Raw genomic sequence first — 17,000 nt, forward strand, 5'->3', positions numbered from 1 at the left:
ATAATTGCATGTCCCAAAATCAACCAGATATTATAATTATTACACCATGGTTTTTTAGAGGAGCTATTGTGAGCTTCCTTCACATGGTGAAGGTTAATACTCTTGAAATAAATAACAAGAAAGATGTCCCTAACAGAAAAAAACTCTATAAAAGAGAACTAAATGGCCACTTTAGAACTGACCAGTATAATAGTCGAAACTTCAAAAATGCACTAGATGCAGAGAATGAAGGCAGATATCAATAACAGAATGGAGATAAGGAGAAAAAGTCAGTAAACTTGAAGATAGAGCAATAAAAATTATACAGTCTGAAGGACAGAAAGAAAAATCTTAAAAGAAGAGAGACCAAAAATATCAAAAAGACTCACATTTATATCATTAGAGTAAAAAAAAGAGGAGAAAGAGATTGGAATATAAAAATTGTTTTTAACAAATAATAGCAGAAAACTTACCAAATAAGTTTAAAAATTTAAATTTAGAGATTCAAGAAGTTCAGTGAACTCCTATCAACTCATTGAGAACCACACCTAGACACATAAACTGCTAAAAACAAAGATAAATAAAATATCTTAGAAGAGCCTAGAAAACAGAGTACATTACATGTAAGGGAATAAATATTTAAGTTAAAATTATCACAAATTTCTGATTAAAAACCATGGAGGCAAGAAACAACATCTTCAAGGTACAGGGAAAAATAACTGTCAACTCAGATATCTATGGAAATATCTTTGAGGAATAAAGTAAAGCTAAAGACATGCTTAGATGAAGGGAAACTAAGATAAGGGTTTTTTTTGCCAGAGACATACTCAAAAAGAAATGCTAAAAACGTTCTTTAGGCTGCAAAAAAATGATACCAGGAGGAAACTTAGAACATAAGGAATGACAACATAGCACAGAAATAATAAAATTTTCTAAAATAAACATTCCAATCACATACACACACACACTGCTTTCTATTTTATTTGTATTTACATCGTACGGGAAATCCTATATTGTATAGTAACACAAAGAAAAATTAAACAGGAGATTTGCAATAATTAAAAAAGAAATAATAAAAATTTGAGTAAATATAAAAGTCTATTCTTCTTCACTTATGTTCTTGAACTCTTGACTATTGAAAGTAAAAACTTTACCGTTGTCCAGTGGGGTTTTCATGATCTATTATACACATGACAACTATAGCATCGAGGAGAGAAGGTAAAAAAACATTTATGGTTGTAAAGTTTCTTGGAAGGGTAGATATGGATGTTGTAATTCCTACAACCAAAAAACAAATAACATAAGATTTGGCTGACTATCTTTAGCATAGCTTTTTCCGGGATTCTACAAAAAGCCTTCTGAGAATCCCCCAAAGAGCTAACTGGTGGAAAGGAGCTGCTGAACCCTGAGTTTGGAGGAGTGTAGTGAGTGCTGAGAGCTAAGAGGCTTCCCCCACGTGCCTCAGCGGGACACCAGCACCGGCCTGCTTTGCAGTGCAGGTCCATCCTGCATCTGCCGCTATCAGAGCCCTCCTGTTGAGGATGTGCAGCCCAGGCCTGGGCCTCAGTCATCTGACAAAGACATGTAACCACCTACTTAAGAAAGCCCAGTAACAAGATAGGAAAATGATCAGGCCGAACAACCAGAACACATGCTGGGTAAAGTAGAGTAGTGGTGAGAGAGACAAAAAATTCTCATTAAAAAAAGAGGGTGGTTCAGAGAAGATAATAGTCACTTACAAAACTGGGTACAAAAAAATCTTAAAAGCACAAATCAAAATTATAAAAACATGACAGTCCCCAGAAAAAAGATAAGAAACTGAGAGGATAAAGCCAGGAGGCCTGTCATATGAATAATAGAAACTCCAGGAGGGAAAAGAGAAAGAGAGAGAGAACAAAGGTAATAATTAAATGAACAATAGAAGTTTTGAACAATAGGAGAAATTTCCCTGAGAGAATGAAGGCACATTAAAAGTGCTCACTGTGTTCCAGATCAAATTAATGAAAAGTGACAAATGTATAAGAATATTCTGGTAACATTTCTAAACTTCAAGGTTGAAAGAAAAGGATTATATGCAGAAAAGAACAAGTTACCCACAGTGGACTGGCATTGAACTGGTAATATGCAATACTAAAAACTAGAGGGCAAAGGAAAGACACCTACAGATTATTAAGAAAAAAGGAATGTAACCCCAAAATTCTATACTCATTCAACGGCCAACAAAGAAAGATATTCCAGCTATGTGAGAAATCAGGGAGCATATCAACCTTCTATCCTATCCAAGGACAATTTTTGAGAAAATATGATAATCAAGCAAGGAAAAAAACAGAATAGAAATTTAATATGAGGGAAGGAGTAGAGAGAGGGTGATCAACTCTTAATTCTACATAAATCTAAATGACCGAGGATAGATTATAAGAGTGTATAACGTAGTGCCAAATAAAGGTTTTTGAAACAGAGGCATCGTAATGCAAGGGAAATTTTAATACACAGTAAATTAACTCAGCAATACCTAAAAGTTGGATTGAGGGACTGGAAAGGGAGAGTGTTAACGTGACCCCAGTGTCTCTAAGATTGTGAGGGCAGGAATCGAGGATGGAAAAGCACGGAAGGGGAAGTACAAGTATTCTTGAGTTCCCAACAGTAGAATTGGATTTAGCGGGTGTGGGGTGGGCAAATAGTCTATTTCGGCAACACAATGAATAGAGTTGAATGCCTCTGACTGTGAGGTGGAAGACTCCCTCAAAAATATGAATGCACTAGGAAATCACTTATTCTCCATGCAGAAGCATCCATTAGGAAATTTCACATGTTTCTCTCACGTGATCCTTTCTCACCACTCCTTGTTTGTGTGATCTGGGCTTGAGAGTAGAAACAGAGGGGACAGCACTTTTTTAAACCTCCAGAACTGTTGGTCTTGTTATTGATCGGCTTCAATACAGTTTACAGACCACACTGACCAAGCATTCCTCTTCTCCTAACACTTAACAATTAAATCATCATTTTGTACGGCTGATATCTTCTTTTCATTTGGGTGATATCTCAAATGTTCTCTCTCTGAGAAGATACCTCATCTAAGACAGCCGGTCATCCCCGGCTGGTGTGCTTCAGTGGGTTGAGGTCCAGCCTGCAATCCAAAGCATCACTGGTTTGATTCCCAGTCAGGGCACATGCCTGGGTTGCAGGCCAAGATCCCCAGTAGGTGGCGTGTGAGAGGCAACCACACATTGGTATTTCTGTCCCTCTTTCTCCTTCCCTTCCTCTCCCTAAAAATATTTTTTAAAAAAATCTTATAAATAAATACATAATAAAATCTTTAAAATAGTCAGACAATTTGCCATATTACCCTAGTTTATATACCTCATAACACTCAGTACTAGCTGTTTATTTGATTATTTTATCGTTGATTGATTGATTGACTTTCTATCTCATCCCACATTAATGGAAGCTCATAAGAACAATAACTTTGCCTTTTTGTTGCCCATCTCCAGCACCCAGAATGGTGCCTGGTCCATAGTAGGTTGTCAACAATGTTTGATAAATGAGTGACTCTATCTATCTCCACATCATACTCTTACTGTTTTCTACTTTTCTCTATACCTGTGATCATTACCGTCCTTATCCGGGCCGAGATGAGCTCCTCCAGCACAGGTTTTGTCTCTTCCTTCAATCGATTCTCCAAGATCAGCAATCCCAGAAACACAAGGTCTGATTCTACCTTGTCCCTGAATGATTGAACAGAAATAGCACATCATCATCCTTCTTACAGGAAGCAAAACCGAAGCAAAGACCCATCTCTTCCTGTCCGAGTGGTGCCGACTCTCACCCAAGCACCGCTCCTGAGGCACTGAGCTCGGGCCAGGAGCCATCCAGACAGGGAGGGTATATGGGGACATTTATTCCGACTGAACCAAGAGGAAGAGAGTATTTATTAAGCAAAAGGTTTATTTTAACGTTTGGAGAGAATAAACTAAGTTGCTGCAAAGGTCTCTACAATCTGCTCTGCTGATTTTCATTACCTCACTTGCTGGCAATGACCAGAGAGGAGTTCTGCCTCTGGTACAAAGTATCATGGAAGATAAGTGAGGCACAAGAAAAATATAAAATGTCAGTTTTTCTAGAAACAAACCTATAATCGGTACCACTTTAGTGCCATGAACATGAGGCTATAACCTCAATAACTCTCTTGATAGTCGAACCTCCCCATGTCTCTCTCAGCTGGTGACATTGCTCTTCTCCCTAAAGTAGGAGGGTTCCTGCAGCAGGTGGAGTTGCTGAGGCTGGGGCTCCCGCCCACCACAAGGGCACTTCAAAGACATCCCACAGGAACAAGTACTCCCTGCGGAAGTACACTCGGGGTTGGGGACTCAGAGTCTTCCCGGATTCATTTATCCAGGACTCAGACACCTTTAGCGCACACAAGAGCAAGACCACAGCATTGCCTGTATCTGGCTGCAACACAGATGAAAGCAATACCCAGGGAAGCCGATAGGTGTGCCTCCCGTCGGCCAGGGGCGGGATGTTCCCGGGCACTGCTAACCCCTCCACCAGAGTGGCAGGAAGTGGGCACAACCGGAACTACTTGCTTCAAAGCACGTTTCCTCTTCTTGAAAACGTGGATCCAATCTCAAAGTTCACTGTCAGCTCTCTCACCAGTGACTTGAGTGACCTGAGTTGATTAAATTACAACAAATACCCAGCTTTACAGTAGCCAAAGTGACCTTTTTAAGGGTCACATCAAGTTGGCCCCAGGGGAGAGGCCCAATATGCTCAGGAATCTAATCCTCAATGACTTCAAATGAGCCACTTGTGCCTCTGGGCCTCTCTGCCCATTCCCCAAGTGACAGGGTTGGGGCACATCTGCGACTCTCAGCAGGGGCGGTACTGCCTCTAGAGGACATCTTGGAAAGTTTTTTGACATCTATACAAGATTTTCTGCAATGAACAATGCACAATGAAGAATTATCTTGCATCTCACATGCCCTTTGAATATTTTACGGGACATTCACAGACACTAAAAGGTTGTTTATTCAGTCAGTATAGGCTTATACTGTTTATATTGTACTATATAATGTACTATATTATAGTATATATAACACAACTATACTATGTTAAACAAATATAAAATTGTTTATACTCCCAGCTCTGTTTTACATATAAGCACAAAGTATCGTGTAAGTTGAAAGGAGATTGTACTGTTTTATTCAGAGCTTTACCAAGAGTTTTAAACTGTTTCGCAGTGACCTCACCGACAGCAAGACTGCTAGTACTGTTTGAGGCTCATGTGTAGCCCCTGCATCAGTCTGTGCCCCAGCATTGAGGCCCCGATCATTCTCCACACAGGAGCAAGCGAGGCATTGCTTCAGCCTGTTTTAGTGGAGTCAGCTGAGCACGTACTTAGCTATTACTTTTGTAATGCATTATGGTTTTTGTTTTTATTTTTACCCTATAGGATGGCATCATATTTATTTTTACAAATATGTACAGATTATATACTTATGAATTTTATTTTAGTATAAAAAAAGAAGTACTACAAAATATGGATACAACAAGAGACGGTTGCTGCGTCTCACGGGGCTAACCACAAATCCATTAGACCTACCAAATTTAAGATTCTAAGTAACAAAATAAGCTTTGATTATCTCCACAGCAGTGTTGGCTGTCACTGAAAATAGTGGAAAAGAGTGGAAAATAAAACAACAACAGAATCGAATAGTCCATTTTAGCTTTGGAGAGTTCCTATTTTAATCTACTTACACCAAAACTTTATCAGCAATGGCCACTCTGAAGCTCTTCTAAAAATATTTCTTATTTTATGTAAGTCCAAGCCATATTTTTTCGTTCAGGTGTGTATTTCTTATTAATAATTTTTTTCAGAAAAATGTTATGTTTTCTAACTTTCAACTAATTTACCAAATTTTGATAATCAAAGTAGATAATTTTGAAAATTAGCTACTTGTATTTGTTTCAAAATGGGTGTGTGACCATAATTTTATACTATGAAACACTGCTTACATTCATGCACCTGTTTTCACAAAGGTGTACAACCTTTCAGAGTATATACAGCTATCTCCTGGTAAGTTCTCCCAGTCAGTCTTCATGTCATCTTTGTGATGTAGGCAGAGGAGGGATGACTATATCCATGTTTACAAAGTTCAGAGACATTTCATACACGTGAATCCAGCAACCTATGTTGCTGAGTCCACCACCCAGAGTGGTGCATCTTCCCACCAAATTATCCCACTTTATGAAAACCCTCCCCATTTACCTCATCAAGGCGGTGGTGTGGTGGTCCATTTCCAGCTTTTTGTAGGCCAGAGCTATGACCCGGAAGCCCTGTGTCGTGTAAATCTGAAGTTCACTGGCAAAACCAGCTGGTACTATTCAGAAAATTACATAAGATTAGTAGCCAATATTTACTCAGTTGGCATCAGTGAAGAAAAAACAAAAAAAGAACGATGCCTCTAAAAAGGTACACAGCAAGTCAGGGGGACCCACCCTAAACACAAATACATTGTTGAGATTGATGTCTTGGGATTCAGTGAAACTGAAATGAGACAGGAGTGTTCAAAGATAAAGGGGGATAGGATAAGAATATAATTCTTATGCTCCAGTGTAACCAGCAAATATTTACTGACAGTCTACTGTGTGTCAGACATTGGCTCTGGGAAGATTAAATAGCAGGCCCCACTCAGGATCTCTGCTCGCAGCTGCGGTGTGCTGTGCTATGGAAGCACTCAGGGACGCAGAACCAGACTGGGACGAAGGAAGCGGGCATTTGGGCTGAGAAAGTACCATGTGGTCAGGCCTTGAGTCATTAATTCAGCTCAGGGAAAGCACAGAATGTGAGGGCAGGAGTGGTGAGGCATAGCTAGAAAACTTAATAGGGGTCAGATCACGAAGGCCTTAGATCTTAAGGGAGTCTGAGATTTTCTTGGAGTCTATGAGAAGCAACCAAAAGAAGAAAAGTAAAAAGTGACAACATAGTTATATTATGTGATGGAAAAAACCAATCTAGTCAGAATATAACAGGTGAACAGGGCAGGGTGACTGGGAGCAGGGGGCCAATTCACCAACTATTAAAGTGATCTGGTAGAGGAACGATGACAACCTGAGCTGATGGCATGACAGGGTCATGTATTAATAATTGCCAAGACAAAGGAGGAGAGGGACAACTCTGGGAAGAACCTTAAATTCTGGGAAGGGGGAGAAGGATAGTGTCATTCACCAAGATGGAAAATATAGAAAGTGAGAAATATAATCTTGATTTTAGTATTGAGTTTGGGATGTAAATGTGTCATCCAACTGGCAATGATCAATAAGCAATTGGATTCATAGGTCAGGTGCTGAATCAGGGGACACATTTGGGCTTCACATGCAAGTTAGCCAGCTGTCATACAAGTCTGTTCACTTACCTGTTTCCGGTTGGCAAAAGCTGGCCACCTTCTCTGGTGCGCCTTTCATGAATGCCAGGTGGTCACCCCCCATCTCCTGAACAATGACTGTCATCCTCTGCATTGACGATGAGAATGGGAACTGATGCAGGATCGCCATTCCTTCCACTGGGACCTGGTTGAGGGATGGAGAACAGAGAGGGACACACCAACACATCTTCTGCCTACAGGGAATGGACTATTCCTCCCTCAATCTTTCTTTGTTTTTAGTTATGTATTTATTTATATATTGTAAGCAAATAAGGGAAACAAGTTCCCATCCATTTTCTCACATGGAATTCAAAGAAGACTTCAGAATTGTGGGCCTGATGGGACTGTCTCCTTGAGGCTGGGCATTGAGGAGTGGGGAGCAGGCAAGGCTTACCTGGCTGGCTGTTTTGCAGGGCTTAACCACTGTGGCATGTGCTGGCACTCCCTTGATGTGAAAACTGTCCCCAGAAATAGCCATTTCCTGTTTCACAGATGAAATATTTTCACTGTAGAGATTTATTTCCTGTTCATCCACTGATACTATGCTCAAACCCTCCCCTCGAGAAAAACCTCGGGCCATGTCAGTGTACTCTCCGTTCTCCTCCCTTTGGAAAGATGGAGGTGAACCCGTCTTATTTCGCCACAGGAAAAAATAATGCCCTGGAAATGCTGTAGAACTTGAAGATCAGACCCTTCTGAATTACTCACGCAATCTGTCCTGCTTTCTCTGCTGGCGCGTGTGGCAATAAAGGCTTAGTCTCTGCCTCTGAAGAGCCCGACACGAAAATAGTGAGCGTGAATAGCAGACTTACTGTGTGAGGCCAGCAAGCACCTCACGGCCTTTCTTTATCTGGAGTTCAGGGCTGTTCCTGCTCTTCCCTCTCTTTCTACTGTGTTTTGCCACGTATAATGTGCACCAATGTTTTTGGCCCAAACTTTCAGGAAAAAATATTTTGCTTTATTTATTTATTTATATTTAGATACTTGTTTTTTTATTATAAAGAAATTTTAACATTTACTTTTGAACATATTGTGGTACAAGAATTTTTCTGTACAAACAATTACAAAATATAAGGACAGATACAAGATACTTTAGGTACTACCCATGTATAATGTGCATCCTTATTTTTCCCTAAAAACTTCGGGCATAAATGTGTGCATAATACATGGCAATATATGGTAATTTGGACTGATGGTCCTCAGGGTGAGGCACTGCAGGGACAATGGTATAAATGGTTGGTGTTCAGTAAACACTCAGTCATTGCTGCAGTGATGACCCTAAATTATAGTAAAAGGAACCTTTTAACCAAAGATGTCAGAATGCTCTGTAATCATATCATTGAGTGTCTGAAAAAAAATCTGAGAGGAGCTTATAATCCCTACTTAAAGATATCAAAACAGTAACTCAGGAAGAATTAAAGACTGGCAGAGTTATAGCAGAATGTTCCAGCCCTGGCTGGTGTAGCTCAGTGGATTGAGCACGGGCCTGCGAACCAGAGGATTGAGGTTCGATTCCCAGTCAGGGCACATGCCTGGATTGCAGGCCAGTTCCCAGCAAGGGACGCACAAGAGGCAACCACACATTGATATTTCTCTCCCTCTCTCCTTCCCTTCCCCTCTAAAGATAAATCTTTAAATTTATCTTTAAAGATAAATTAAATTAAATTTATCTAATTTAAATTTAATTTAAATTTAATTTATCTTTAAAGATAAATTTTTAAATCTTTTTAAAAAGAATGCTACAGAACATGTCCTATTAGAGTCTGAAGGAACCCTAAGGATTGCCTCCTACAGTGGGGTTCACATGTATCAGAGGGGTCCAGAGCTGCACCTGGCTGCCAGGGATGGTGGTGAGCTTGTGGTTGAGTAGGCAGGGATGTGTGTTCCCTAAGCTTGACCTTCACTGCCCATCTTAAAAAGGTCAGCTTCAACTATTTGTTTTTTAAAAGGTGCTTCAGAATAAGGTTTCCTTTTAAGAGAAGATTCTAGCTTTTTTGTTTCATTTTAGGTGGACACCACTGGTCTATTCCATCCCCTCATTTTAAGGCCATGGGAGCCAAGCCCCAGTGAAAGAGCTGACTTCCCAGGGTCAAGAGGTCGGTGAGGGCCGAGCCGAGACTGAAACCTGGAGAGCCACATTCCTCTTCATGAACAGTACCACTTGTTCTTAAATCTGTGTTACAGTCTCTACAAAAGCTCTCATGATTCCCTCTTTACTGTTTCCAGTCTTAGAAATGAGTCAATACAACAGAATATTAATGGAAATGAAACTCCTGTTAACAATGAGTTATTGTAAACACAGGGGACAGGGATGTTTTCTAATCCCCATGTTCTAGAAAACTTTGAAACCAGACATTGCTCATACTACAATCTGAAAATTTGAAAAAACACATATAATACTGATAATGACATTAGTATAATGGAGCATATACTGTGCACCAGGAGCTCGTTAAGGGTGCCATTCCACTAGCCACCATACCCCTGTCACAGAGATGCGGTGAATGGAGTAGGACCCCAGGCTCAGACTGGTGTGCCTCGCACTACGTTATACACTCCATATTGAGCCCTGCCATTTCCTAAGTAGTGGGTATTGGAGATAAAACCTGTGGTGCTTAGGTATCGAGAAAGCTTCTTAGATTCTCTGCAGACCAGAGGCTTACCCAGGTGGTGGCTTCAAACATCTTGAGGTCCAGAGGGTCTCCCTGGATGGTCCCGTCCAGAAGAACCAGAGAGTGGCAGCTGGCCATGGCTGCACACAGTGGGCCCCACGGCAAAGCCCTGCCCGTGGCAAAGCTGTGGACTTCCTGGAAGCTAAAGGACATGAGGGAAAGGGCTTCAGTCCTTACTCCCTCATGTCGAATTGGAGCTTCTGGAGGTGACTTTTTAAAAAGGAGTTTAACGTGCTTTGGTACGTTACATACTCCGTCTCCAGTCCCCCCAGATTAATAGTGCTTCATTCAGCATCACCCTCACGTGAGTTTAGTGAGTATGAGAAAGGTCTTTGAGGTTCTCTCAAGCTTTCTTCCCTCTTTCCTTACTTTTTCTCTGACATGGATTTAATTTCAGAGGGATGGAAGGAACTAGAAGTATCACCTTTAATTCTCAGCACATCTACTCCCGCTCCAACTACCAGATTACCTCATTGCCAGTGCTGTGAGAAAGAACAGCCTCGCTCGCGCTATGACTGTGTACACACGTTTTCTCCCTCACTAGTCCCTCGGGGCGGGGCAATGTCTTCTGTATCTGTCCAACGTATCTGGCGCTTGGCCAGCATTACAGGCAACAAATGTATGAGTGAATAAATGAATGAGTCGGCAGCTGCTGTGTTAGTAAACAAGTAAAAGGAAGGCATCCCCAGCAGTGTGATGAACACGGAACCTTAAGCTCACACCAGAAAGCAAACACAGAACAGGAAAAAGGGGATCTTTTAAGACGGCAGGCAAGGTCATCAGGATGTAATTCTGAATCCGTAATCCTGAATTCCTGAGATTGGGCAACTCTGGTTTATACACAAAGAAATAGAACTGTCTGTAATCCTGTCCTTGTATTTTTATGTGAATGCTTGTCATGTACGCAGCTCGGGTAGCCCGACTAGTGTTTCAATGGCTCTTTAAGTATCTGACACATGGAACAAACTCTTTTGGGGAAAGATGAGAACCACTGGGGTTCACCTTTTATGAGAAGATATTTAATAGCCTGTAAATCAGGTGCTGACCTCTTACCTAGAACTGAATCTGCTTTCTCTCATGTTATAAATTCAAGTGAGAAATTTAAAACAGTTTTTAATGGTTCTTTTAGTCATTTGAATACAGCTTTCACCATTTTGAAGGAAGGCAGGAATAAAGAGTAATGGGCCTATTAATCACTTACCTAAATATCAAATCGTTTATTTTAATTTAGATTTGACAAGTTACATTTAGAAATAAAAAGTTCGGTAAATATGTTGGATGCCAATGCGCTCAGCAGAATAGCATTCCAAAGGTGGAACACCTTCAGTTAGTCTTAGATGAGCGAACATAGAGGGCCCGTCTGCGCGTGCCCCCGGTGGCGCTACGGCATTAGGGCACAAATACAAGTCAGGAAAGTGCTGCTCTCAAGATGCTCACATATTTAATAAATGCACACACATTTTGTAGAAGCTGAAACAGACAAACATAAACAAACAAGGAAACCAGGTATATATCTAAATCCACCTTCAAGGGAAAATGAAAAGAACCATAGAGAGTTTATATTTATGAAAGGTTTCTTCTGTAGACTAATGTGGTTAGAAGTAGTAAGATGAATTTTTTTACCCAGGAAATAGATTTGTTTATAAATATTCTATAGTCGTGTTTTCATATAAATATGTATGACACCTGTAATTAAAGTATTTTCTTTTGTATGGATAAATTGTATGTTATCAGTACAATGCAGAAGAACTGCTATGGACCTTTTATAAATAAAATGCTTCGTGATTTAGTTTGTAAGTGAGAAATAGCTTCATTTTTGAAAAAAAAAGTAAATGCCGAATGTTTCCCACTCGGATCGCAATCGCGGTTGTGGAAGAGAGAAAAACAGGCAGGGGGAAAATCCCGGTGTGGCCACAAGAGGGCCTCAGGAGAGCACATGCCAGTCTTCAGCTCTTGGAGCTGAAAGCCGCCTAAACTGGGGAGTCTGGAGGCCACCAAAAGGTCAAGTTCTCAGAAGTAGAATACCAAGGAAAATGGGCACACTCCCTCCAACTGCACAGATGAACCTCTTACTGAAGGTCAGCGTGCCCAGGTGAGTACGCTGTCCTTCCTTCTAGCACACCGAAAGGCTTGTTTGTTCAAGGAACAGTACTTCCCTGAGGGGCAGTATTGTTCCAGTTAGATGCACTGGGCCAACTTCAGGCTATGGACTGATATGCTGACTACAAATTACACTTTAGCAAGGATTTGAATGCAACGCCAAAACTTTTCCTTCATCTCCTGGGTTTGTATGTAGCATGTGGCAGGGGCTGGGGTGGGGGAAAACATACATGTTTTAGCACAAAGTATTAGTGAAAGTATCTAAGAGGTGAAATTAAATGAAGCTACCCTGGCAAACACTGCTCACCAGAGCCAACGTTAAATGTTTCTATTTTTAATTTTCACAAGAAAGCACAGAATTCTGGGAAAAGGGAAACTAGTGCATTTAGTCCAAGGTACTATGGATGATAAAGGGGTTCTTTGGAAAGTAACCTCATGGTGATCTGATTATAAATTCTTAACTGAGCAGGTCATGGTGGGTAGTCACGCCCCAGGCACATAACTTCTTTAGTAAAAGGTTTACCTTTGCCTTAGGCAAAGCCCCTGCCCATTCTTTTGTTGTTGTTGTTTTGGGGGGGATGTTCCACATCTAGGTAAATGGACCTTTAAAATAAGCCTTTGAAGTAGCCGCCCTCAGGAGAGCACAGAATCTTGTGAACTATCCTGTAATCCAATCCCAGCCTTGTTTTCTCCGACCTTTATGTAGTCTTCTTACGTTCCCTTCTTAATTTCACAGGCATTAAAGAAAACTGCTCAACTGTCACTCTCCAGAGCATTTGAGATCTTGATTCCAAGCAATTGTCATCAGTTTTGGCTCAAATAAACTCTTGGAAAAATCTCTACAGGTTTAGATGTTTTCAGGTGGACAGTACTCACCCATTCTTATCACAGGGCACGACTCCCCAGATATCCAAGCCCTCCTTCGTTAAGGTGCCTGTCTAAACCGAAACAAGCACTCAGTTTATTCCAAAGATCTAGCTCCCATCGTAAAGACCGATACGGTATGTTGTGATAAAAAACTATACACCACAAAACTTAACATCAGCCCTTAGAGCTAGAACACAGTAAGGTGGGTATGTGGACTCCTGGGGGAAGCCTGGATGAGTTCATTCAGACATTTAATCTCTTTGTACTTTAGTGTTCTCGGCAATAAAAAGAAGAAAACTGTATCTGCCTTACATATTTCAGAGGCTTCTTTTGAGGTTCTAAGGGCAGACTAAATAAATGGGAAGGTGCTCAGTAAGCCTCTAAGAGCTGTAATGTAGGTAGGTGAGTCCCAGTTTTCCCAGCAGGAGTGAAAAGTCTGTCCTCACAAATAAGTAATGGGGATAGAAGAATTTTTATTGTTCTAAAGAAGTGGTTTGTTTTTTCATACACATTTTGTTGAAAGGTGCCTGGTATTTCTCTTGGTGCAGCATAATGTTGCAGAGCTTATCCGGGTTAAAACACCAGCTGTGTAATCTGGGCAAATCATTGAAATCCTCTAAATCGAGCCCTTACCCATAACATGGCTATTATCATACATGGTGGTTGTGGAGATTAAATGAGATAATACAAATAAGGAGCTTGATTTAATGTCTGGCATAGAGTAAGCATGAATTGTAGTGATAATTACTCATAATTATTATGTATTTTATATTCAAATTTTGGTCCCAATGAGCTCTCCCATCCCCTTTCTTCTTCCAAGGCCAAGGATGGTATGTTCTCATAAATATGATGGGAGTTTGATCACAAAGTGACACCCAAATGGTGGGAAGAACGATGCCAGCCTTTTGTTGTCAGCAGTCCATGGTGCATCTGATCGTCCAAGGACAGTCTGTTCTTGATAGTCCGGCAATTTCATAATACAGTTCTGATCTCATTAGCTCTCCACTATAAAAAACCTTCAGTGTACTATTTAATGGGTACGGATCCTATGTTTGGGAAGGAGAATAAAGTTCTGGAGATGGGTGGTGACAGTGGTTGCATTACAATTTGAATGCACTTGAAGCCACTGCTAAAGGTAAAAATTGTAACTTTTATGTTATGGATATTTCACCACAATAAAAAAAAAGCAACGATAAAGATAAAAACCTCCCATGGCTCCCCACTGCCTGAAGAGTGTGTAAAAATTTCTTAGCCAGACACTCAAGGTCCAGAAACACCCTCTCCCGTTACCTAAGTCCTGCTCCGGTCAAAACCACACTCCAGTGCTCTCTGGACCCTGTGCCCTTGCCTGTATTCTCCTGCCCACAATGCCTTTGTATTGTACATATTTTTTAGATTGTCTATATTGTGGTGTTTTGACATCTTAGAAAACCTTTCTAACTGGAGAGAGACTGCCTTTCTGGGGCTGGCAATTCTTAAAAATAGAAAGGGACTCAGGCAAGAGCGTGTCTTTGATGAGTAAACTGACCAATGGGCAGCCAAACCTCCTCTCTCTGGCCCCACTCCTCAGGAGACAATATTCATTTCTCTTCCTTAATCATCCCAGGGCCAGGTACCAGACCACTAGGGGCCATTTCTGTAGCCAAAACCTCACCAAAGTCATTCAAACGAACCACTGTCAGATGTTTATCCTGCCTTGTCTTGTGTTTCCTGCAAAAAAAATCCTAATAAAGGTCGTGTCCTAAGCATTCCCCTCCCTCCCGCTTTGCTAGCTGATCAGAACATGGCAGTCTTCCTGTGGTTCTGCATGGTGAGCCAGGCCCTTCTGCCCTAGGGGACCGTAATGTTAAACTTGCCTCTCAGTGGCACTGACCTTTTCCTGTCATCACTCAGTCACCTTTATAAATTAAGGCCCAGGCACAAAACTGCCCTTAATTTCCATCTTTTCCTCTCACACCTCCTACCTTCCCCCCAGCATATGACCATACAGACTAGAATACCTTCAAGAGAAGGTAGAACAAGAGGCTGGCAGGGAGTAACTGCTGTATAATCAGGGATAACTTTAAGCAATATATTGCAGATGGGAAAATATAGTAAGGGTTTGATGGGGTTTTTTATTATAACCAAGCCTCATAGTAAGGCTAAATGAAGTCTCCCTATTCATTCATTCATTCATTCATTCATTCATTCACTCAATAAGACTTACTGAGCACTGACTACACCAGGCAATATTCTTAACATTAGAGATAGCAGTAATCATAGTATTGCAAAAGGTTTAAATATTGTTTTCTGGGGATTTTGACAATAGACAGAATGCTATTTTAATTATTTGCTTTTCACAGACAATTGGAGTTGGAAGGATCCTAAAAGATTCACTAATGCAGTGGCCACTGTTCCTTCTCTAAACCCTAGAATCTGAGAGCTCAAGAGACATATCCTCCCTAGGTCACCTAGCCAACCAGGGATAAGTGAAGTCAGACATTCACATACTGTATTTCCTTCCTCACAGGAGTGTAAAGCATCTATACATGATGACAATGATGATAAAAAAGGGCGTGAGAATGAGGCTGAAACGCTCATACCTTGTCAAAGCAGACAAGGTTTAATTGCCCGCATACATTGATCCTCTGGGGACTGATGCAAAAGATGCCTTTCTTCTTTAGCCTCTTCTGGGCGTAGATAATGCCTGTGGTCAGGGCAGCAGGCAGAGCAGGAGGAACTGCGATGGTAATGACATCCAAGGCTTTCTTCACCACCTCTTCAGGGGATTCCTGGAAGAGACGTCCCTTTTTCACTATCTCACAGATAAATCGGTCACCAACGGCTTTGGGCATATGACTTTTTCCTTCCTTTTGTTTACTCTTTAGGTCAAGTTTCTAGAAATAATATGAGCGTGTCATCTATGGGTCAAAAGGTCTGAACATGCTTTGGCTCTCAATGCATTTTGTCAAAGTGCAATAAAAAGGCTTGTAATGATTGATGTGCTATGAGTAGAGAACCATATACCAATTTGCCAGGTGTCACCAACACTGAGTGTCTGTATTTTGATTAAAATTCTTCGCTTCATAGCTACATAATACTACCTTATTGGAATAACTATATTCTCGGGTTTAAAATAGTACAAGGAAATAGTGTGCAAGAGTAAATGCATGTCGATATCTCAATAAGTAATAGATTTTATCCCATTAGATCTCAGAGTTAGTGTGAACGTTGGTGATCGACTGCTTATATCGGAGAGCTGGGGGGATATAGGCCAATTTCAGTGTTTGGCTTGGTTTCCCAGGTTTGTAACTGAAACCTAGATTAAGGTCAGCGTGCAGAGTATGAAACAGACATGGGTGAATATATATTTCCATGCAGGAAAGTACCAAAAAGCAGCTTACCCCACTGAGCACGTAGACACACAGAGTATAGATCATCCCAATGGTGGCAGTCCCCACAAGGCACAGGAGGAACCTGATGGCATCCCTGTAGAGCTTAAAATTCATCGGCTTGGGGTACAGAATGGATCTCACGAGGTCCCCCTTTGCAGTGTTGAATCCTGGAGCAGTAAACACACACCCCACCTCTGAGGATGACAAATCCTACTGCTCGTGCTCTCCTAAACCTCAACGTTGCCTTTGTTTTCTCTAGAGACATTTAAACAGTGTTTAACCTCAAATGCAATTACAGGATAATTGGGAAAATATCTAAGGGCTAGAATGGAAACATCTATTTCAGAGCCTTTTATTCTGGCCTTCCGTCCCTCCACTTTCAATTTCAATACATCCCAAAGATAGGAAAGCCTATCCTGAGAGCGGAACACAGCTTTTCCAAATGTAGGTTCTTTTTAAGGAAACAACTTATAAGAATGCACACAACACACAAGTCACTTGAATTTAAATTAAATGGCCCAGGAAATATGGATGGACTCAATTTCTAGTACTCTTCAGGGTCAAGTTTTTGGTTTCTAGTCCTACCT

The 17,000-nt window shown here is 41.0% G+C and overlaps 1 protein-coding gene across 1 annotated transcript in view; it reads right to left on the minus strand.

Moving 5' to 3' along the window:
• Positions 1-17,000, minus strand: part of ATP13A4 (ATPase 13A4) — a 118,482-nt gene that overhangs the window by 30,615 nt on the left and 70,867 nt on the right. The window contains exons 12-19 of the mRNA XM_037040004.1: positions 16,423-16,580; positions 15,622-15,810; positions 13,049-13,110; positions 10,064-10,214; positions 7,798-7,884; positions 7,395-7,548; positions 6,248-6,359; positions 3,580-3,704 (exon numbers count right to left, since the gene is read on the minus strand). Of these exons, the coding sequence (XP_036895899.1) occupies positions 3,580-3,704; positions 6,248-6,359; positions 7,395-7,548; positions 7,798-7,884; positions 10,064-10,214; positions 13,049-13,110; positions 15,622-15,810; positions 16,423-16,580 (1,038 nt within the window). The remainder of the gene's footprint in view (positions 1-3,579; positions 3,705-6,247; positions 6,360-7,394; positions 7,549-7,797; positions 7,885-10,063; positions 10,215-13,048; positions 13,111-15,621; positions 15,811-16,422; positions 16,581-17,000) is intronic.

Source organism: Sturnira hondurensis, unplaced genomic scaffold (assembly GCF_014824575.4).
Source record: "Sturnira hondurensis isolate 20B ecotype Veracruz unplaced genomic scaffold, ASM1482457v3 Scaffold0000396, whole genome shotgun sequence".
Lineage (NCBI taxonomy): Eukaryota > Metazoa > Chordata > Mammalia > Chiroptera > Phyllostomidae > Sturnira > Sturnira hondurensis.